This window comes from Heteronotia binoei, chromosome 20, assembly GCF_032191835.1.
Source record: "Heteronotia binoei isolate CCM8104 ecotype False Entrance Well chromosome 20, APGP_CSIRO_Hbin_v1, whole genome shotgun sequence".
NCBI lineage: Eukaryota > Metazoa > Chordata > Lepidosauria > Squamata > Gekkonidae > Heteronotia > Heteronotia binoei.
This window is the reverse complement of record NC_083242.1, coordinates 15,992,017-16,007,932: the sequence shown is the minus strand read 5'-3', so window position 1 is coordinate 16,007,932 and position 15,916 is coordinate 15,992,017. Positions and strand designations below refer to the sequence as shown.

General features: G+C 46.8%; 1 protein-coding gene across 3 annotated transcripts in view; it reads right to left on the bottom strand.

Annotated features, from left to right (window-relative positions):
- The window catches only part of TBC1D24 (TBC1 domain family member 24), a 38,784-nt gene extending 24,131 nt beyond the window's left edge, over nt 1-14,653 (bottom strand). The window contains exons 1-3 of one of the 3 annotated variants that reach the window (XM_060260678.1): nt 14,614-14,653; nt 9,222-9,259; nt 715-1,725 (exon numbers count right to left, since the gene is read on the bottom strand). In XM_060260678.1, coding sequence (XP_060116661.1) covers nt 715-1,673 — 959 coding nt within the window. In that variant the 5' untranslated portion in view covers nt 1,674-1,725; nt 9,222-9,259; nt 14,614-14,653. Of the gene's footprint in view, nt 1-714; nt 1,726-9,221; nt 9,260-14,433; nt 14,540-14,613 lie in introns of those variants that run through there. The other 2 variants (XM_060260680.1, XM_060260679.1) reach the window with 2 other exon arrangements.
- Nucleotides 14,654-15,916: the final 1,263 nt, after the last annotated feature.

Genomic DNA, 15,916 nt, shown 5'->3' with positions numbered 1-15,916 from the left:
TGGTAATTCAAAGAAATCTGTACAAGCCTGGGATACCCAATATGACCCGGAAGAGCCACCATTTGCTCTGGCACGACTCAAGGAAATGACAAAAATTTAAGCTCTCATCGGAAGTCTAACATGCAAACAGGTTGCGCTTAACTCTGAATCGCACAGTGTGCAGACTTGCACAAAAGGGAGAGAAATATGAACCCCATATGAACACCCCCCCCCGGGCTCTGAGGTCTGCTGATCAACATCTTCTCATAGTCCCTGGTGCTAAGGATGCCGGGCTGGCTTCAATGAGGGCCAAGGCCTTTTCGGTCTGGGCCCCTACCTAGTGGAATGAGCTCCCGCTGGAGATCCGGGCCCTGCGGGACTTATCGTTTTGCAGGACCTGCAAGACAGAGCTCTTCCACCAGACTTTTAATTAATCCAGCAGGCGTCCTTGAAAGTCATCCCTTCCCCCAGCATGTCACCATTATGGTGTTATGTTATGCTATTAGCTATCAACCACATGCTGTTTACCTCCTATGTCTGTAAGATTGTTTACTGTGCTGCTCCTGTTTCGTAATGCCTGTTTTTATGATATTATTTTAACTCCGTTCTATTGTTGTACGCCGCCCTGAATCCGCTTGCAGGATAGGGCGGGATATAAATCTAAAAATTAAATTTAATTAATTAAAAATCCCAGCAACAAAACATCCTTCCAGGACGTATACAGATCCCTATTACCTCTTCTGCTTGACTGTTATGCCTTTCTGCTGAAGGGCCTTCTCATTTGCCATCTGCAGCAGATGGATCTCCTTCCGCGAGAACAGCCGGATGGCAAACGCTTTCTCCAGCAGTTTCTCAGGAGACACCGACTTCGCAATGTCCCGGATGAAAGCCCGGATGTCCTGCTGCACGTTGTCCGACTCCATCGTCTGCCCAGCTCTCCCTTTGTGGAAGAACTTCAGGAGGGCCAGGGCGACGCGGTAGAGCACCTTGTAGCCTTCCACCAAGAACACGTCAAAAACCCGGGCGATGTAAGTCATGGGCAGCTCTCCGAAGAGCCACCGCTGCCAGTCGGAGTACACTTCCAGCACGTCCTCCGACACGGCCACCATGAGCTTGTGAGCCGCCTGACAGTACTTGTTCACCAGATCCCCGAAAGTCATGCACGAGGACTCGAAAGCCAAGAAAGTCTGGTCGATGAAGCGCTTGGCGGGATCGTTGCAGGCCAGGATGCGACAAACCTTCTCGAAGCACTCCGCCTCATCCCTGCTGTAGTGGAGGAGGAGCGCCACTACCGACGGCAACGCCGGGCAGAACGAAATGTCTGGGAACTGGCTCGCGATGCACGAGATGATCTTCCTCACCGCCCCTACGCCCTCTGCGTTCAGGCAGTAAGTGGGGACTAAGCTGTCGTCCACGAACTCCGGCAGCGGGAGGGTGCTGCTGTTACGTTTGCCCACTATCTTCACAACTATGTCCCGGTAGACATTGGCATCGGGCGTCACTGTGCGGCAAGGAATGCCACTGATCAGTTTGTGGTACACTTTGGCTCTCAAAGAGTGGTTCTTGGCCCAGTAACCCTGGCGAGCCAGTTGTTTCAGCTCTTGGAATTCTGTGCTGCTCAGTTCTTTGGAGTCCTGGTCCTGGATAGAAGAATCCATCCTATCCCAATCTATGAAACGGCTATATTCGCCCATGGCTGCTGAGGGTCTTTACAAGGTAACATTCACACACGCGCTCTCCTGGCTCCTGGGGGGGGGGGGGGGAGAACAGAAAGCACAAGCAGTTATTTGTGTTTTTATAATATGGTGGGTTCCAAGCATTGAAGAGGTGAGGTGGTAGTGAATAACAGCTCTTTATTCGGTACAGCATTGTAGGTGGCTGCACTATCAAGACTTGAGAACTGGGCCAATGGGGCCAATTATATACAGCTCAGGGTTCCTGCACAAGCACGTTATTGGGTCATTCAAACTGGCGGGGACTTGTGATTGGAGTAGGGCGGTAGGGATGTGGATCCTACTGCCCACTGTTTCCAAGTCCCCAAGCTCTGTTTGCATGGCTCCAATGAGCCAGGCAGGAACACTCTATTCAGTCCTCTTTTGAGTCTACATACACAACAGTTTTACTATATACAGACCAGATCAGCACATTAATGGTTGAGCTTAGCTTGCCTAGAACCCCGTGGCGCAGAGTGGCAAGCTGCAGTACTACAGTCCCAAGCTCTGCTTGCAACCCGAGTTCAATCCCCGCGGCAGCTGGTTCAGGTAGCCGGCTCAAGGCTGACTCAGCCTTCCATCCTTCTGAGGTCAGTAAAATGAGTACCCAGGTTGCAGGGGGTAACGCATAAATGACTGGGGAAGGCAACGGCAAACCACCCCGTTAAAAAGTCTGCCAAGCAAACGTCGTGATGTGACGTCACCCCATGCGTCAGTAATGACTTGGCGCTTGCACAGGGGACTACCTTTTTACCTTAGCTTGCCTGGTGGACAGCGGAACTGCACAGTGGAAGATGGCATGTTTGTGACCCAGTTTGCACTTCGCTGCAGGAACAGCCTCATTTTAGCACTAGGAAGCTTGCTCTATCTTAGGTGTAGCCCCAAGTGTTCTGGGGAAAAAGAAGACGACTGCAGATTTATACCTTGACCTTCTCTCTGAATCAAGAGACTCAGAGCAGCTTACAATCTCCTATATCTTCTCCCCCCACAACAGACACCCTGTGAGGTGGGTGGGGCTGAGGGGGCTCTCCCAGCAGCTGCCCTTTCAAGGACAACCTCTGCAAGAGCTATGGCTGACCCAAGGCCATTCCAGCAGCTGCAAGTGGAGGAGTGGGGAATCAAACCTAGTTCTTTCAGATAAGAGTCTGCATACTTAACCACTACACCAAGCTGGCTGTTGAGTCAGATTTTTTTTTTTAAATGCAAGTCGATTTGTTTTTCTTCAACTGTCCGGCTTGTACAGCATAAATGGTTTGCAAGTCTCTCGGCTCCTTTGTACCAAGTGTCAGAAATCTTTCACAAGCAAGAGGAATGGCTCACAGAAAAGAGGAATTGCTGCCGCGCTTTAGAAAACACTTCCTGCGCACTAACGTTTGTTTCACTGCACATGCTAACAGAGGCTGTTAGTACCCAGGGCTGTTAATCAATGAGATTTAACAGAACGCTGTTGGTGTTTCGGCAGTCGAAATCCTTCCTCTGCCAGCGGACAGTTCAATGGATTCCCTTAATGAGGTTAAATGCAGCTCAATATTTCCCTGGGCTGTTTACATCAGAACGACATGCTACTCTCAACCCTGGGAGTCAGCTGCTGGAATACGGATCCCAATTGTGCCCTGACGCTAATCGATAAAATATACTGGGTGGTAATTGCTCCAATTTCCTGTTTTCTTCAAGTACAATTTAGCAGTGACTCCTCACTCTGCTACTGCAAGGACAAGACTTCAGGAATTTTAATAAAAAGGCTATAACAAATGTAAGCACGCCAGAAAACCTGGTAATGTTCTACATCAGGGGTGGTGGAACTGTGGTTTGGGAGCCACATACAGCTCTTTCATGCATATTGTACAGTTCCCAAAGGTCGAGGAGGAACTTAATCCCGGCTTAATCTCAAGTCACCCTTTGAGTCTGTTTCTAGGCAGCTGCTGTAAAAGCACTCTCAGCCCCACCTACCTGTTTGTTGTGGAGGGGTGGGGAAGGTAAAGGAGATTCAGAGTATAGGGCGGGATATAAATCCAAAATCATCTTCTTTCTACCATGTGTGAAGTGGGAAAAGGGGGAGAAATAGACAGGCTTGCAAGCTCTTCTCCACCACAGAGGTTGCCCAGAGACCTAGAGCGGGAAAAAGAAAGTCCAAGAGCTGAGGGAGCCACTGGAAGGAGGGACAGAATTAATGAGAGTGGTGCAGGGTTCCTCCTTAGTTTCATAGCTCTTGTAGGAGCTGTATTGATCAACCTTAATGTCAAGGCAAAGATAGATGCAGAAAATGGTCAGTGACTTATATGGTACATATGTGTTTCCTTCTCCCTCTGGTGCCAAAAACAATTATCTCACCTTTCCCTATGCTGGTTTTATGGGCACTGTTATTCCCAGCTTTAAAAAAAGTCTCAAGCATAGTCATGTTGTAAAGTGCATGCATATGTATTTTATCTTTCTGTGCAAAGAATGTATTAAACATTTTAATAAAGATGTGTGTGCAACATCTGTTCATGTCTTGCAGCTCTCAAGCATCTGACATTTATTCTATGCGGCTCTTACATTAAGCAAGTTTGGCCATCCCTTTTCTACATCATTGTAAATACAATGCCTGGATAGTACTTCTAAGTCAAAACCGCTGCTACTACTCAGTGGGGATAAAAATCCTGACACGATAGCAGCTCCTGCCATCTCCTCCATTTAAAAAATAATTCTTGAAATTTAAAAATAATTCTGGAGCAGGGATGAGAACTGGAGGCACTGTAAATACTGGCTGCAGACTGCCAGAATTCTACCCTCCTTTCTGTGCGAGAGTGTTCATCAGAGCTGTGAGCAACCTGAAAACCTCACTGAGCAGAACCAGAGTGCACCCTACCAGCCTAAACAGGGTGGAATGGGCAAGAAACGCCCCTCCTGGCCAGCAAGATGGAAAAACAGTTCGTAAGTTGATCCATCTTGCAATGGCGTGATTAAGCCAAAAGCAGTGCAATGGGCAAAGAGCACTGTCAGAATCTTGTACACAGAACCTTCATAAGACACCATTCATAAAACACTACACAGTGTGATCCATAGCTGCAAGCGCAGGACACATTTAATTAAAGGCTGGCTGTGCAGAAGTATCTGGATAATGGGGCACTGGAAGAAGAGGTAGGGTTTTTAAAACATGCTATACTCCAGAGGCCCCGTGGCGCAGAGTGGTAAAGCTGCAGCACTGCAGTCCAAACCCTCTGGCTCACAACCTGAGTTTGATCCCAGCAGAAGCTGGGTTCAGGTAACCGGCACAAGGTTGACTCAGCCTTCCAAAGTCGGTAAAATGAGGACCCAGCTTGCTGGAGGGAAAGCGTAGATGACTGGGGAAGACAATGGCAAACCACCCCGTAAAAAAGTCTGCCGTGAAAATGTCGTGATTTGATGTCACCCCAGAGTTGGAAAGGATTGGTGCTTGCACAGGGGACTACCTTTACCTTTTTATACTCCAGGGAGGAAAAAAAATATAATTCAACACCGATTTAGTAACACAGGTGAGCTAAGTACACTATCCAATCTTATGCCAAAATGATCTGATGATTTAAGCATCAGCAGTGCTTCTGTATTTCTGACGAAAAAAAAGTGTTAAATTATTTCCTAATTTAAGGCAAAAGAAACTGCACTTAGTGATGCAGTTCCAAGATGTTGGTATTTACCTTTGAAGCCATTTATGACTTGCAACCCTCTGAACTTATGCATAAATTCTGCCCAGAGGAAAACCTGAGACAGTTAGTTTTTCCTGGGACAACTTCTTGGAATCCCATCCCTAAAAGTGGTTACACTTAAAAAACAAAAACAAAACCTGCTCATAGGTTTGCTTGGAAAAGTTTGTTAGAAGGAAAGGTTTGAATGGAAAGGAAGTTAGAAGCCTGCCTTCTCAAAGCAGGGGAGGCAAAGGGTGGAATGGAGTTTTAGGAGGGTGAAGCAGAGCCCTAACTGGGGATTGTTGTATTGGGACACCTATATTTGTAGTTTAACTGTATACTGTAAAATAACTTCTATTATAGTAAAGGTGACTACCTTTACCCTGTGCAAAAACCAGTCGTTTTTGACTCTGGGGTGATGTTGCATCACAACATTTTCACGGCAGACTTTTTTACGGGGTGGTTTGCCATTGCCTTCCCCAGTTACACTTCCCCCCCAGCAAGCTGGGTGCTCATTTTACCAACCTTGGAAGGACTGAAGGCTGATTCAACCTTGAGCCAGCTACCTGAACCCAGCTTCTGCCGGGATCGAACTCAAGTCGTGAGCAGAGAGCTCAGGCTGCAGTACTGCATCTTTACCACTCTGCACCATGGGGCTGCTAATGTCTATTATAGGCAGGGCTTTTTTTTGTAGAAAAAGCCAAGCAGGAACTTATTCGCATATCAGGCCGCACCCCCGACGCCAAGCCAGCCTGTGTGTTTCTGCTAAAAAAAAAGCCCTGATTACGGGTTACTTTGTTAGATTACATGAGCTGCCTTCTGTCTTGGGCAATTTTTTGCAGTGGAGGGAGAAAACTGATTCTGTAGTTAAAACATGTGAAGCCCACTCAAATGGTAAAAATGAATATTATTGAATGGGCAGTGGGGAAACTCTTTTAGAAGAAGTCAAATCAAATGTCATTATCAGAGGCAAGTCAGAAGATCAAGTTATTCCTCCAACAACACAATCAGCAATATATAAAAAAACAGAAGCATTCTGACTCAGTATCCGAAAAGTAACTAAGACACAGGAATGCCTGTTGCCACACAACCATAACTGGCCTGTCCTCTGAAAGGAAAGACAGCCAGTATTGTAGCCTCTTAATAACCTTTAAACCTCTAAGTGGCTTAAGACCAGGTTAGAACCAGAACCCTGAGATGTACCCAGAGGCAAATCAGCTGTCAGTGAGGCTCTCTCTGCAACAATATTCTGTCTACTCCCCAACACACAGCCAGGCATTTGTTAAGACAATGATGATATTGGATTTATACCCTGCCCCTCACTCTGAATCTCAGCGTCTCAGGGCGCACAATCTCCTTTACCTTCCTCTTCCACAACAGACACCCTGTGAGGTGGGTGGGGCTGAGAGCGCTCTCTCAAAAGCTGCCCTTTCAAGGACAACCTCTGCCAGAGCTATGGCTGACCCAAGGCCATTCCAGCAGCTGCAAGTGAAGGAGTGGGGAATCAAACCTCGTTCTCCCAGATAAGAGTCCGTGCACTTAACCACCACACCAAACTGGCTATTATCCCCTTCCCGAAGGGTCAGGCTAGTATAGAACATGGACTATGAGCTGGTATAAGTGCTCATCTGCTGCGGCCAGTGAGAACTGGCCTTGCACAAGGACAGCCAAACTCAGAAACAAAGCTCAAACAATTCATAATTAAGAGCCATGGTTTGGAGGACTGGGAATGCAGTCAGACACGTCACTCACATGCTCTCAAGTCATGTGCTGACTTCCTCCTTCATTTCTGGATAGCTCTACCCTTAGTTTACTGTTTGAATTGAACTATCCGAGGTCCACACTGACTTCCAGACCACATCTGCCAACCTTGGAGAGGGGCTGAGCCACACAGTATGGCCCATTTGGATGGCACAAAGAACAGAGTAACCTAAAAAAGGAGGAGGAAGCGTCTAATGTGGCAATTATGCTTTCTGAAACGAATAAACTGAATTTATCATTCTGCTGGCCCACACGTACTGAAAATATTCTCTTTCCGATTCCACGCCCCTGTATATAGAACATGTCATCCCTTCCACCAACAGTGTGCCAGACTCTATTTTCGCTACAGTTTGGTGTAGTGGTTAAATGCTTGGAGTCTTATCTGGGAGAACCGGGTTTGATTCCCCACTCTTCCACTTGCACCTGCTGGAATGGCCGTGGGTCAGCCATGGCTCTCGTAGAGCTGTCCTTGAAAGGGCAGCTTTTGGATGAGTTCTCTCAGCTCCACCTACCTCACAGGGTGTCTGTTGTGTGTGTGTGGGGGAAAGGTGTGGGAGGGAGATTGTGAGCTGCTCTGAGACACTGAGATTCAGAGTATAGGGCAGGATATAAATCCAATATCATCTTCTGCTGCTGCTTTCCCAAAAAAAGAGTCCCAGCATTTCTCATTTGTTCTGAGTCTGAATGAGACAAGCAAGAATCCTGCTGTGCGTGTTTTGAAATGGCAGTTCTCACAGCTCTGCCTTCATTAAGGAGAGTAAAGGTTGATCATTCATGGAAGCAGCTGTTATCCAGTCAAGGTCACGCTGCCGCAAACCACCTTCCTGCCTGCATACCTGAGAAAAACAACCCAGGTTTCATCTGTAGGGGCAGGCAGGGAGCCCTGAAGACTGCCTTTACACACTGGCATTGTTGTAAGCCCGAAAGCAAATGTTTTTTTAACTAGACTTCCACATGCATACAGAGTAAGACAAAAGTCAGCTTTAATATGTTTTAAGTTGCAAACATCCACATTAATTCCCCTGCCCTCCCTTTAAAGATAGCAGCTTGGTCTAGAACCATAACAGCATAATGCACACATCCAGGTGTGTAGCCGTTATCGGTCTGAAGCAATAAAACAAAGAGTCCAGTGGCACCTTTAAGACCAACAAACACACATCTTAAAATAGCTTCATCATGTTATATGTTGATTTGCTGTTGAGCCTCTGTCTATAAACTTGAATGGTTCTCTTCCATTTAATTGTATCTGGGGAAGTGTGCATGCACGCAAAAGTTCATACTTTGAATAAAACTCTGTTGGTCTTAAAGGTGCCACTGGACTCTAACTTAGCATAAAGTGCAGAAATTAAACCAAAACATCTTCATAGAAATGGCCCACCTTCCTTGGAAGTTTGACTTTAAAGGTATATTGACATTTTTAAACATTTGTTTATTCTCAAGTTTATCCCCAGACTTCTGCCAGTTCAGATTCCTCAGTGCAGACTTAATAACAACTTCATATTATGTTACCGGCAGCAGCCACAAAAACTCTGAAGGTACCAAACACTACAAGAACAATATAGACAGCTTCAGAATCAAAAACTCATGATCAGTGTTCCCTCTAAGCTGAGTTAGTATGAGCTAAAAAGTAAAGGTAGTCCCCTGTGCAAGCACCAGTCGTTTCTGACTCTGGGGTGACGTTGCTTTCACAACGTTTTCACGGCAGACTTTTTACGGGGTGGTTTGCCATTGCCTTCCCCAGTCATCTACACTTTCTCCCCAGCAAGCTGGGTACTCATTTTACTGACCTCAGAAGGATGGAAGGCTGAGTCAACCCTGAGCCGGCTACCTGAACACAGCTTCCGAAGGGGTTTGAACTCAGGTCGTGAGCAAAGCTTAGGACTGCAGTACTGCAGCTTTACCACTCTGTGCCACAGGGCTCTTTCTAGTATGAGCTAGCTCACAGTTTTTTAGCCTCTGGCTCATGCATTTTTCTCTTAGCTCAGGAAAAATGGCCCCAGAGCAAACTAATTTATGCAGCAGCTCACAGTAGCTCCACAGCTTAGAGAGAGTATTGCTCGTGATCCCATGAAACATTCAATTCAGTATAAAGTTCTCTCTTATCAAAAACACAGCATGCACTCACCCCTTCTTTATCGTTTAAAAGCCAGCACAAGCCCCATCCTAAATGGAGGGAAGGCAGAAAGAGATTAAAAGAGGAATGGTAATAATGTGCATTATCAAAACAACAGTAGCTACCACACAACTGGTTTGAAACCAGTCTACTCTAACAAAGCTAGACAAAACTCGAGCACCCCAGTTAAATTTAGGACTGGACACTTCTAGGGACTTGGACTGCCCATCCTCCTAAAAAAATCACATGACGACCCTTCTAGGAGCCAGGAGAGCTTTCCAGCTCTGGATAAATTACTTCAGTTCAGCTAGCTTGACAGGTGTTTCAACATCCAAACGCTTGCCCTCTTAAATACATACCTCTTCTGTTCAGTTCCCGTAAGCCCTCAATCGCCGTACCCGTCTTCCTTCTACCCAACATCCAGCGTTAGGCAAGACGTTATCAGAAATCATTGCTAACCCATGGTTTGAATCAGCTTTTAATTACGAGCTCATGATTGTTTTGGAGAAAGCTCAAAGGCGAATTGCATCCACCCGGCAGCTGCACGACAAGCCCCAGAAGTCACTTGAGTTCCTCAAGGGCCGAGAAGCGCACGCTATTTTTGGATCGCTTTGGATTTATGTCGCAGTGTGTCAAAAGGAATGTCAACAGCAGCGCTGGAAGAGGCCGGGAGGATGTTCAGAGCAGTGGCCTTAAACCACCAGAATGGGTGTAGAAAATTTCAGCTTCACCAGCCTAGCACGTTAGAACCCACCCACAGGAACACCAAAATAGACGCAAGCCAGAGCTTCCAAAGGGAGCTTATCTGTTGTGTTGATACAACAACCACTCTTTAACTCCGGCCAGTTCAATTTGCTTAGAGTACTAACATCGGCTCTAGCTGATAAGAAATGCCAATAACTCCTTCACTTTAGATTTTATATCAGATCCAAAAGATACCTTCGCCAAACACATCCATACTTGCAATAGGTGGCTTTTTAAAAAAACACATTCAGCAACCAAACATCTCTTATTGGCTCATTTCATGCTATGATTGTGGGTCACAATTACAGCATACTCTCTTTATGAAGTTTTTTTTTTTGGGGGGGGGGGACCTCTATTCTCCTAAGTCAGGGGAGGCCAAACTGTGGCTTGGGAACCACATGTGGCTCTTTCACACATATTGTGTGGCTCTCGAAGCCCCCACTGCCTCATCAGCCAGGTTGGAGAAGGCATTTCTCTTTAAATCACTTTTCCAAGCCAAGCCAGCCGGCAGCTTGGAGAATACATTTAAAGTTAAATTTGCTTTCTTTCCACCTCTCCCTCCCCTCAACATATGCCTTCCGTCCTGTCTGCCTTGCGGCTCTCAAACATCTGGCATCATCTTCTTCCAGCACTCAAACACCTGACATTTATTCTATGCGGCTCTTACGTTAAGCAAGTTTGGCCACCCCTGCCCTAATTCAAGCATAGGATCGCTGTTGTAACCTTAGTTTCAGAAGAATTAGGGTTTCCAATCTCCCGCTTTTACAATCAATACTCCTTCTAAGCTGTGGAGTCTTGTGAGCAAAAATTCTACTTTGTGAGCGACTGGCATTAAAGTTGTGAGCTACTGCGTAAATGAGTTTGCTCTGGGGCCATCCTTCCGGAGCTCAGACAAAAAATGTGCAAGTCGGAGGCTATGAAACTGTGAGCTAGCTCACACTAACTCAACTTAAGAGGGAACAATGGTTACAACTGAACTCCAGGTGACAGAGATCAATTCACCTGGAGGAAATGGCTTCTGGATGGTGGACTCTAGGGCATTACACTCCACTGAGGTTCCCCAAACCCCACCCTCTTCAGGCTCCACCTCTAAAATCTCCAGCTATTTTTCAGCCTGGAGCTGGCAACCCTAGTAACTGCTGGTCTGCAGTAGAACAGCTAGATTTGAACCCAGGAGCACCTCAAAGTCTGAAAAATCTTTGGAGGGTATCTGATTAAAGAGAGCTATGGTTTCCAAAAGCTGATACCCCCTCAATCTTGGTTTCTACAGTGCTACTGGACTTGAATCTATTCTACAGCACTACTGGATTTGAATCTATTGAGAGCCAATTTGGTGTAGTAGTTAAGTGCACGGACTCTTAACTGGGAGAACCAGATTTGATTCCCCACTCCTCCACTTGCAGCTGCTGGAATGGCCTTGGGTCAGCCCTAGAGCTCACAAGAGTTGTGACTGAAAGGGCAGCTGCTGTGAGAGCTCTCTCAGCTCCACCCACCTCACAGGATGTCTGTTGTGGGGGGAGAAGATAAAGAGATTGTGAACCGCTCTGAGTCTCTGATTCAGAGAGAACAGCAGGGTATAAATCTGCAGTCTTCTTCTGTTTCAACCTGATGTCTGAAAACTCCTTTAGAATTCACTTTCAAGTTGGAAGTTGCATGCAAGAGGAAGGAAAGGTTACTTAAAGGGTCAGGGGGGAGGCAGAGGGGGAGACTACTTCCTTGGTGGCCTGAAGTGAACGACAAACTGTTTCCCCAACATCTTCCAAAACAGCATCCTTAACCACAAGCTTCCCACAGCCGAGGTTACAAGCCCTGCCCCTCGCATTGTTTCATCTCATGAAACAATTGTTTCATTACCCCATGACCAACCCCTTCTGAACTCCTGTAAGACAACACAGTTTCCCACAATATGCACTCCATGATAAATATTAGTAATTAGAGGTGTAGCAAATCCTCTCCCTCCCTTCTTTACCACCGAGGGCTTCCATGGCTCAGAGCTGCCCAGAAAACCCCCCAGGGATAAGAATCAGCCTGAACCTTGGTAGGGCCAGTGCTAGGGTTTTTGAAGCCCTAGGCGAGTTGCCCACTAGTGCCTCCCCGAAATTTAAAAAAGAATTGTAGGAGAAATGAAGAAACTTGAATTAAAAAAAAAAATGTGAGACTACGCAATAAAAATTGTGAGACTACGCAATAAAAATTGTGAGACTACTACTTGACCCTTTAGCTGGAGGTGCCAGTGACAAGACCTTGCGCATGCAAGGAAGATGTTCTACTACTGAGCTATGGCTCCCACCCTATGGCTCTGTTAAAGTGGAGTAGGAAGGATGAGTGGCAGCATGCAACTTCAACAGGAGCCAGTTTTTAGAAACTGTAATTGACTCTTCTTCAGCTTTTACATTTGGCTAATTTATCCCTGCCAGGCTCTGGAGAGTGCACTGTGCAGGTGCCATCTGCTTTTGCGTTTCCTGGGTCTGTAACAGACCCGGGGATCACAAAACTGGTTGGGTAGCATCTGCGCTCCATGAAGCCTGCTTTCCATTGGGGGAAGGCAGGCTCCGAGGAGCACACACGCTGCATGTGGGGAGAGGGGGTGCCTGGTGGCGCCCCTAGGACAGGTGGTGCCCTAGGCGGCCACCTACTTGGCCTCCTCCCACGCACCGGCCATGAAGTAGGCAGGCAACAGTTACAGTTCCTTAGAGGAACAAAGTTGAAGTCCAGTGGCACCTTTAAGACCAAGTTTTATTGAAGGTATTCCTTAGAGCAGGGGTCCTCAAACTTTTTAAATAGGGGGCCAGTTCACTGTCCCTCAGACTGTTGGAGGGCTGGACTGCCGTTACTGTACAAGGCCGCGGGCCATCAGTTCTCCGTCTTCTGCATCTCTCTCCCCTTCCCGACACCACACACCCTGGCCTGGGAACTCACCTCACCTCAGTATCACCTCACACTCTGTCTCCGCCACCTCAGCCCAGTGCCGGAAGTGTGCATTGCTAACGCGAGTTTAGGTCGAACGCCACTTCCGGTCTGATTTTGCCATAACCCGGCGGGCCGCGTAAACGTCCTCAGCGGGCCGCATCTGGCCCGCGGGCCGTAGTTTGAGGACCCCTGCCTTAGAGGGTCAGCCATGTTCATCCGCCACAGCAGAGCCCAGCAAGAGTCTTGAGCCGTGTTCCCCCTAAGCTGAGTTAGCATGAGCAAGTTCATGGTTTTTTAGCCTCCGGCTCACACATTTTTGTCTTACCTTAGGGAAAAATGGCCCCAGAACACATTAATTCATACTGCAGCTCTCAACTTTCATGCCAGTAGCTCACAAAAGTAGAATTTTTGCCCACAAAACTCCACAGCTTAGAGGGAGTTTGGTCTTGAGGCGCCTTGAAGGATACTAAATTTTCTTACTCCAGCATAATTTCCCCACAAGCTCCACTAGCTTCATCAATAGCTCCCCTAAATCAGATCTCTTTAGTTCTTTTAGCAGCAACACTTTAAGAGGAAGGGTTTTTTTCCTCCACACCATAAGTTTAAGGAGAGTCTGACCCTCTTTTATCAGCTGCACCTTTTCGAGATGCTCCTCGCAAAAGCTTGTGTCCTCCAAGAATTTTTTTCCATTGGTTTTTAAAGCAAGCTGAGACAACTCCCATTTTTGTTTCTGCTCTCAGCTCACAACAAAACCCCCGAGTACCACTTTCCCTTCCTGAGAGGAGGCACAGCGCAACCGAGCTCCCCTTCCAACCTCAGTCACTTACTCTCAGCCTGGCTGACCTCACAGGGTTGTTGTGGAAACTCATCACCTTGAAGGTGAAATATTTTTTAAAAAATGCCCCCAAAGCCAGAAGGCACCTGGAAGACTAACAGATATACAAAGCCATCATTTTAAAAAGGGGGGAAATAATATACAGATCCATCCTACAGCAGTGGCTTAGATATTGGAACACAATATTTGTGCAAGAGAGTGCAAGGTTCAAATTCCCTCCCAAGAGGGAAAATAATATACAGACCCAGACGATTGCAGCGGCTAAAATACTGGACCAGGCTGGAGGAGACCAAGGTTCAAATTCCTAACCCACCCCAAACGGGAGAAAATAATATACAGACCCAACTTACCGCAGTGGCTAAAATACTGCACCAGGCTGGGGGAGACCAAGGTTCAAAATCCCCCCCCCACACACACACAAAAGGGGGAAAATAATATATAGACCCAGCCTACTGAAGTGGCTAAAACACTGGACCAGGCTTAAGGAGACCAAGGTTCAAATCCTCCCGAAGGGGGGTTGGTAATATACAGACCCACTCCTGGAGAGATATACAGACCCACGCTACTGCAATCCAAAAAACTGGGGGAGAGGCAGGTGCAAATCCCCACACTGCTATGGAGGCTTGGGCCAGGCGTACCTTCCCACTCTACTATACTTTAAGGAATAAAATGGAGGCAAAGAGAATGCTGTAAGCCGCCTGGGGTCCCCACTGGGGAGAAAGGCGGGGTACAAACCAAGTAAATCAATGGAAATAATCTCCTCGCAGCGACTCAGACGGGGGCTGCTGGTATGTGCCCCCCCTCCACCATCCCTCGCCGCTCCCTACCCCCAAGCAGCGCCGTGGCTCGGGCGCCCCCAACCGGCCACACGCGCACCCGCCCTCCAGCGCCGCTCCCGCCCGGCCCTCCTCTTACCCCCAGGCCCGCACTGAGGGATCCGCTCGCACACAGAGCCGGCAGACTGCGCAAGTGCGTTGATATAACGCCTGGGGCAGAGCTGCGCGCATGCGCCTTCTTTCACTCCCTCACACGGCTTCGTTTTTTTACTTCTACTTCAGTCGCGGCGAGGACAGAAGCGAGAAAGAGCGTTGAGCGCATGCGCAAGACCCCCCCCCCCCTTCGCTTCGCTTCAGCCCCAGCGCAGAAGCAGTGGCGAGATATTAGCTCGAGCCCCGTGATGAAAGAAAATAAAAACAAAATAAAAACACGGCAGTCTTTTTGCAGTCGAGTTCTTCCCATGCCTGCAAATAAGTCCTTCTGCTAATACTTCTCAGACACTGAAAATCACCACACAAAATACAGTAAATTTTAAAATAGTAAAGAGTCCATGTAACACCTTTAAGACTAACGACTTTTATTATAGCATAAGCTTTTGAGAAACACAGCTCTCTTCATCAGACTAACAGACTTTATTGTAGCATAAGCTTTCGAGCATAAATTTATGCTACAATAAAATTTGTTAGTCTTAGGTCAGGGGTGGCCAAACTGTGGCTCAGAAATGGGCTCTTTCACACATATTGTTTGGTTCTCAAAGCCCCCACCGTTCTGTTGGCTGGATTGGAGAAGGCATTTCTCTCTTTAAATCACTTATCTGAACCAAGCCAGCTGGCGGCTTAGCAAAGGCATTTAAAGTTAAGGTTGTTTTCTTTCCACCTCTCTCTCCCCATCTATTTTCATTCCTCCCTCCCTTCCTCAAACATCTGATGCTCATGTCTTATGGCTCTCAAACATCTGACGTTTATTCTGTGTAACTCTTACATTAAGCAAGTTTGGCCACCCCTGTCTTAGGTGCTCTTTATTATTTTGCACCAACACAGCTATTACGTTGGGATATTTTTTAGTGCAGTGGCACCTTTTAAGACCAAGAAAGTTTTAAAGGTATAGGTATTTAAAGGTATCAGTTTTAAAGGTATTCCCAAACAGATCAGCTCCTAGAAACTAAGCTTATTATTCCTGTTTTATCCTTGAATCTTTTTAGTCCAGTGGAACCTTTAAGACCAACAAAAGTTTATTCAAAGTATGAGATTTCGCATTTTAACTTGTTATTGGTTTTAAGAATAAGAAAGGGGGTACAGAAGAAAAAAAGAAGGGGCAAAACAGAAAAAACAAAGGAAAAGCAAAAAATATATCAGTTACCTTTCCACAACAAAACAAGATATCAGATTTCTTCTACCTGCAAGTCTTTGAGCTTTAACCAAATGTTACCATTAAATTCTAC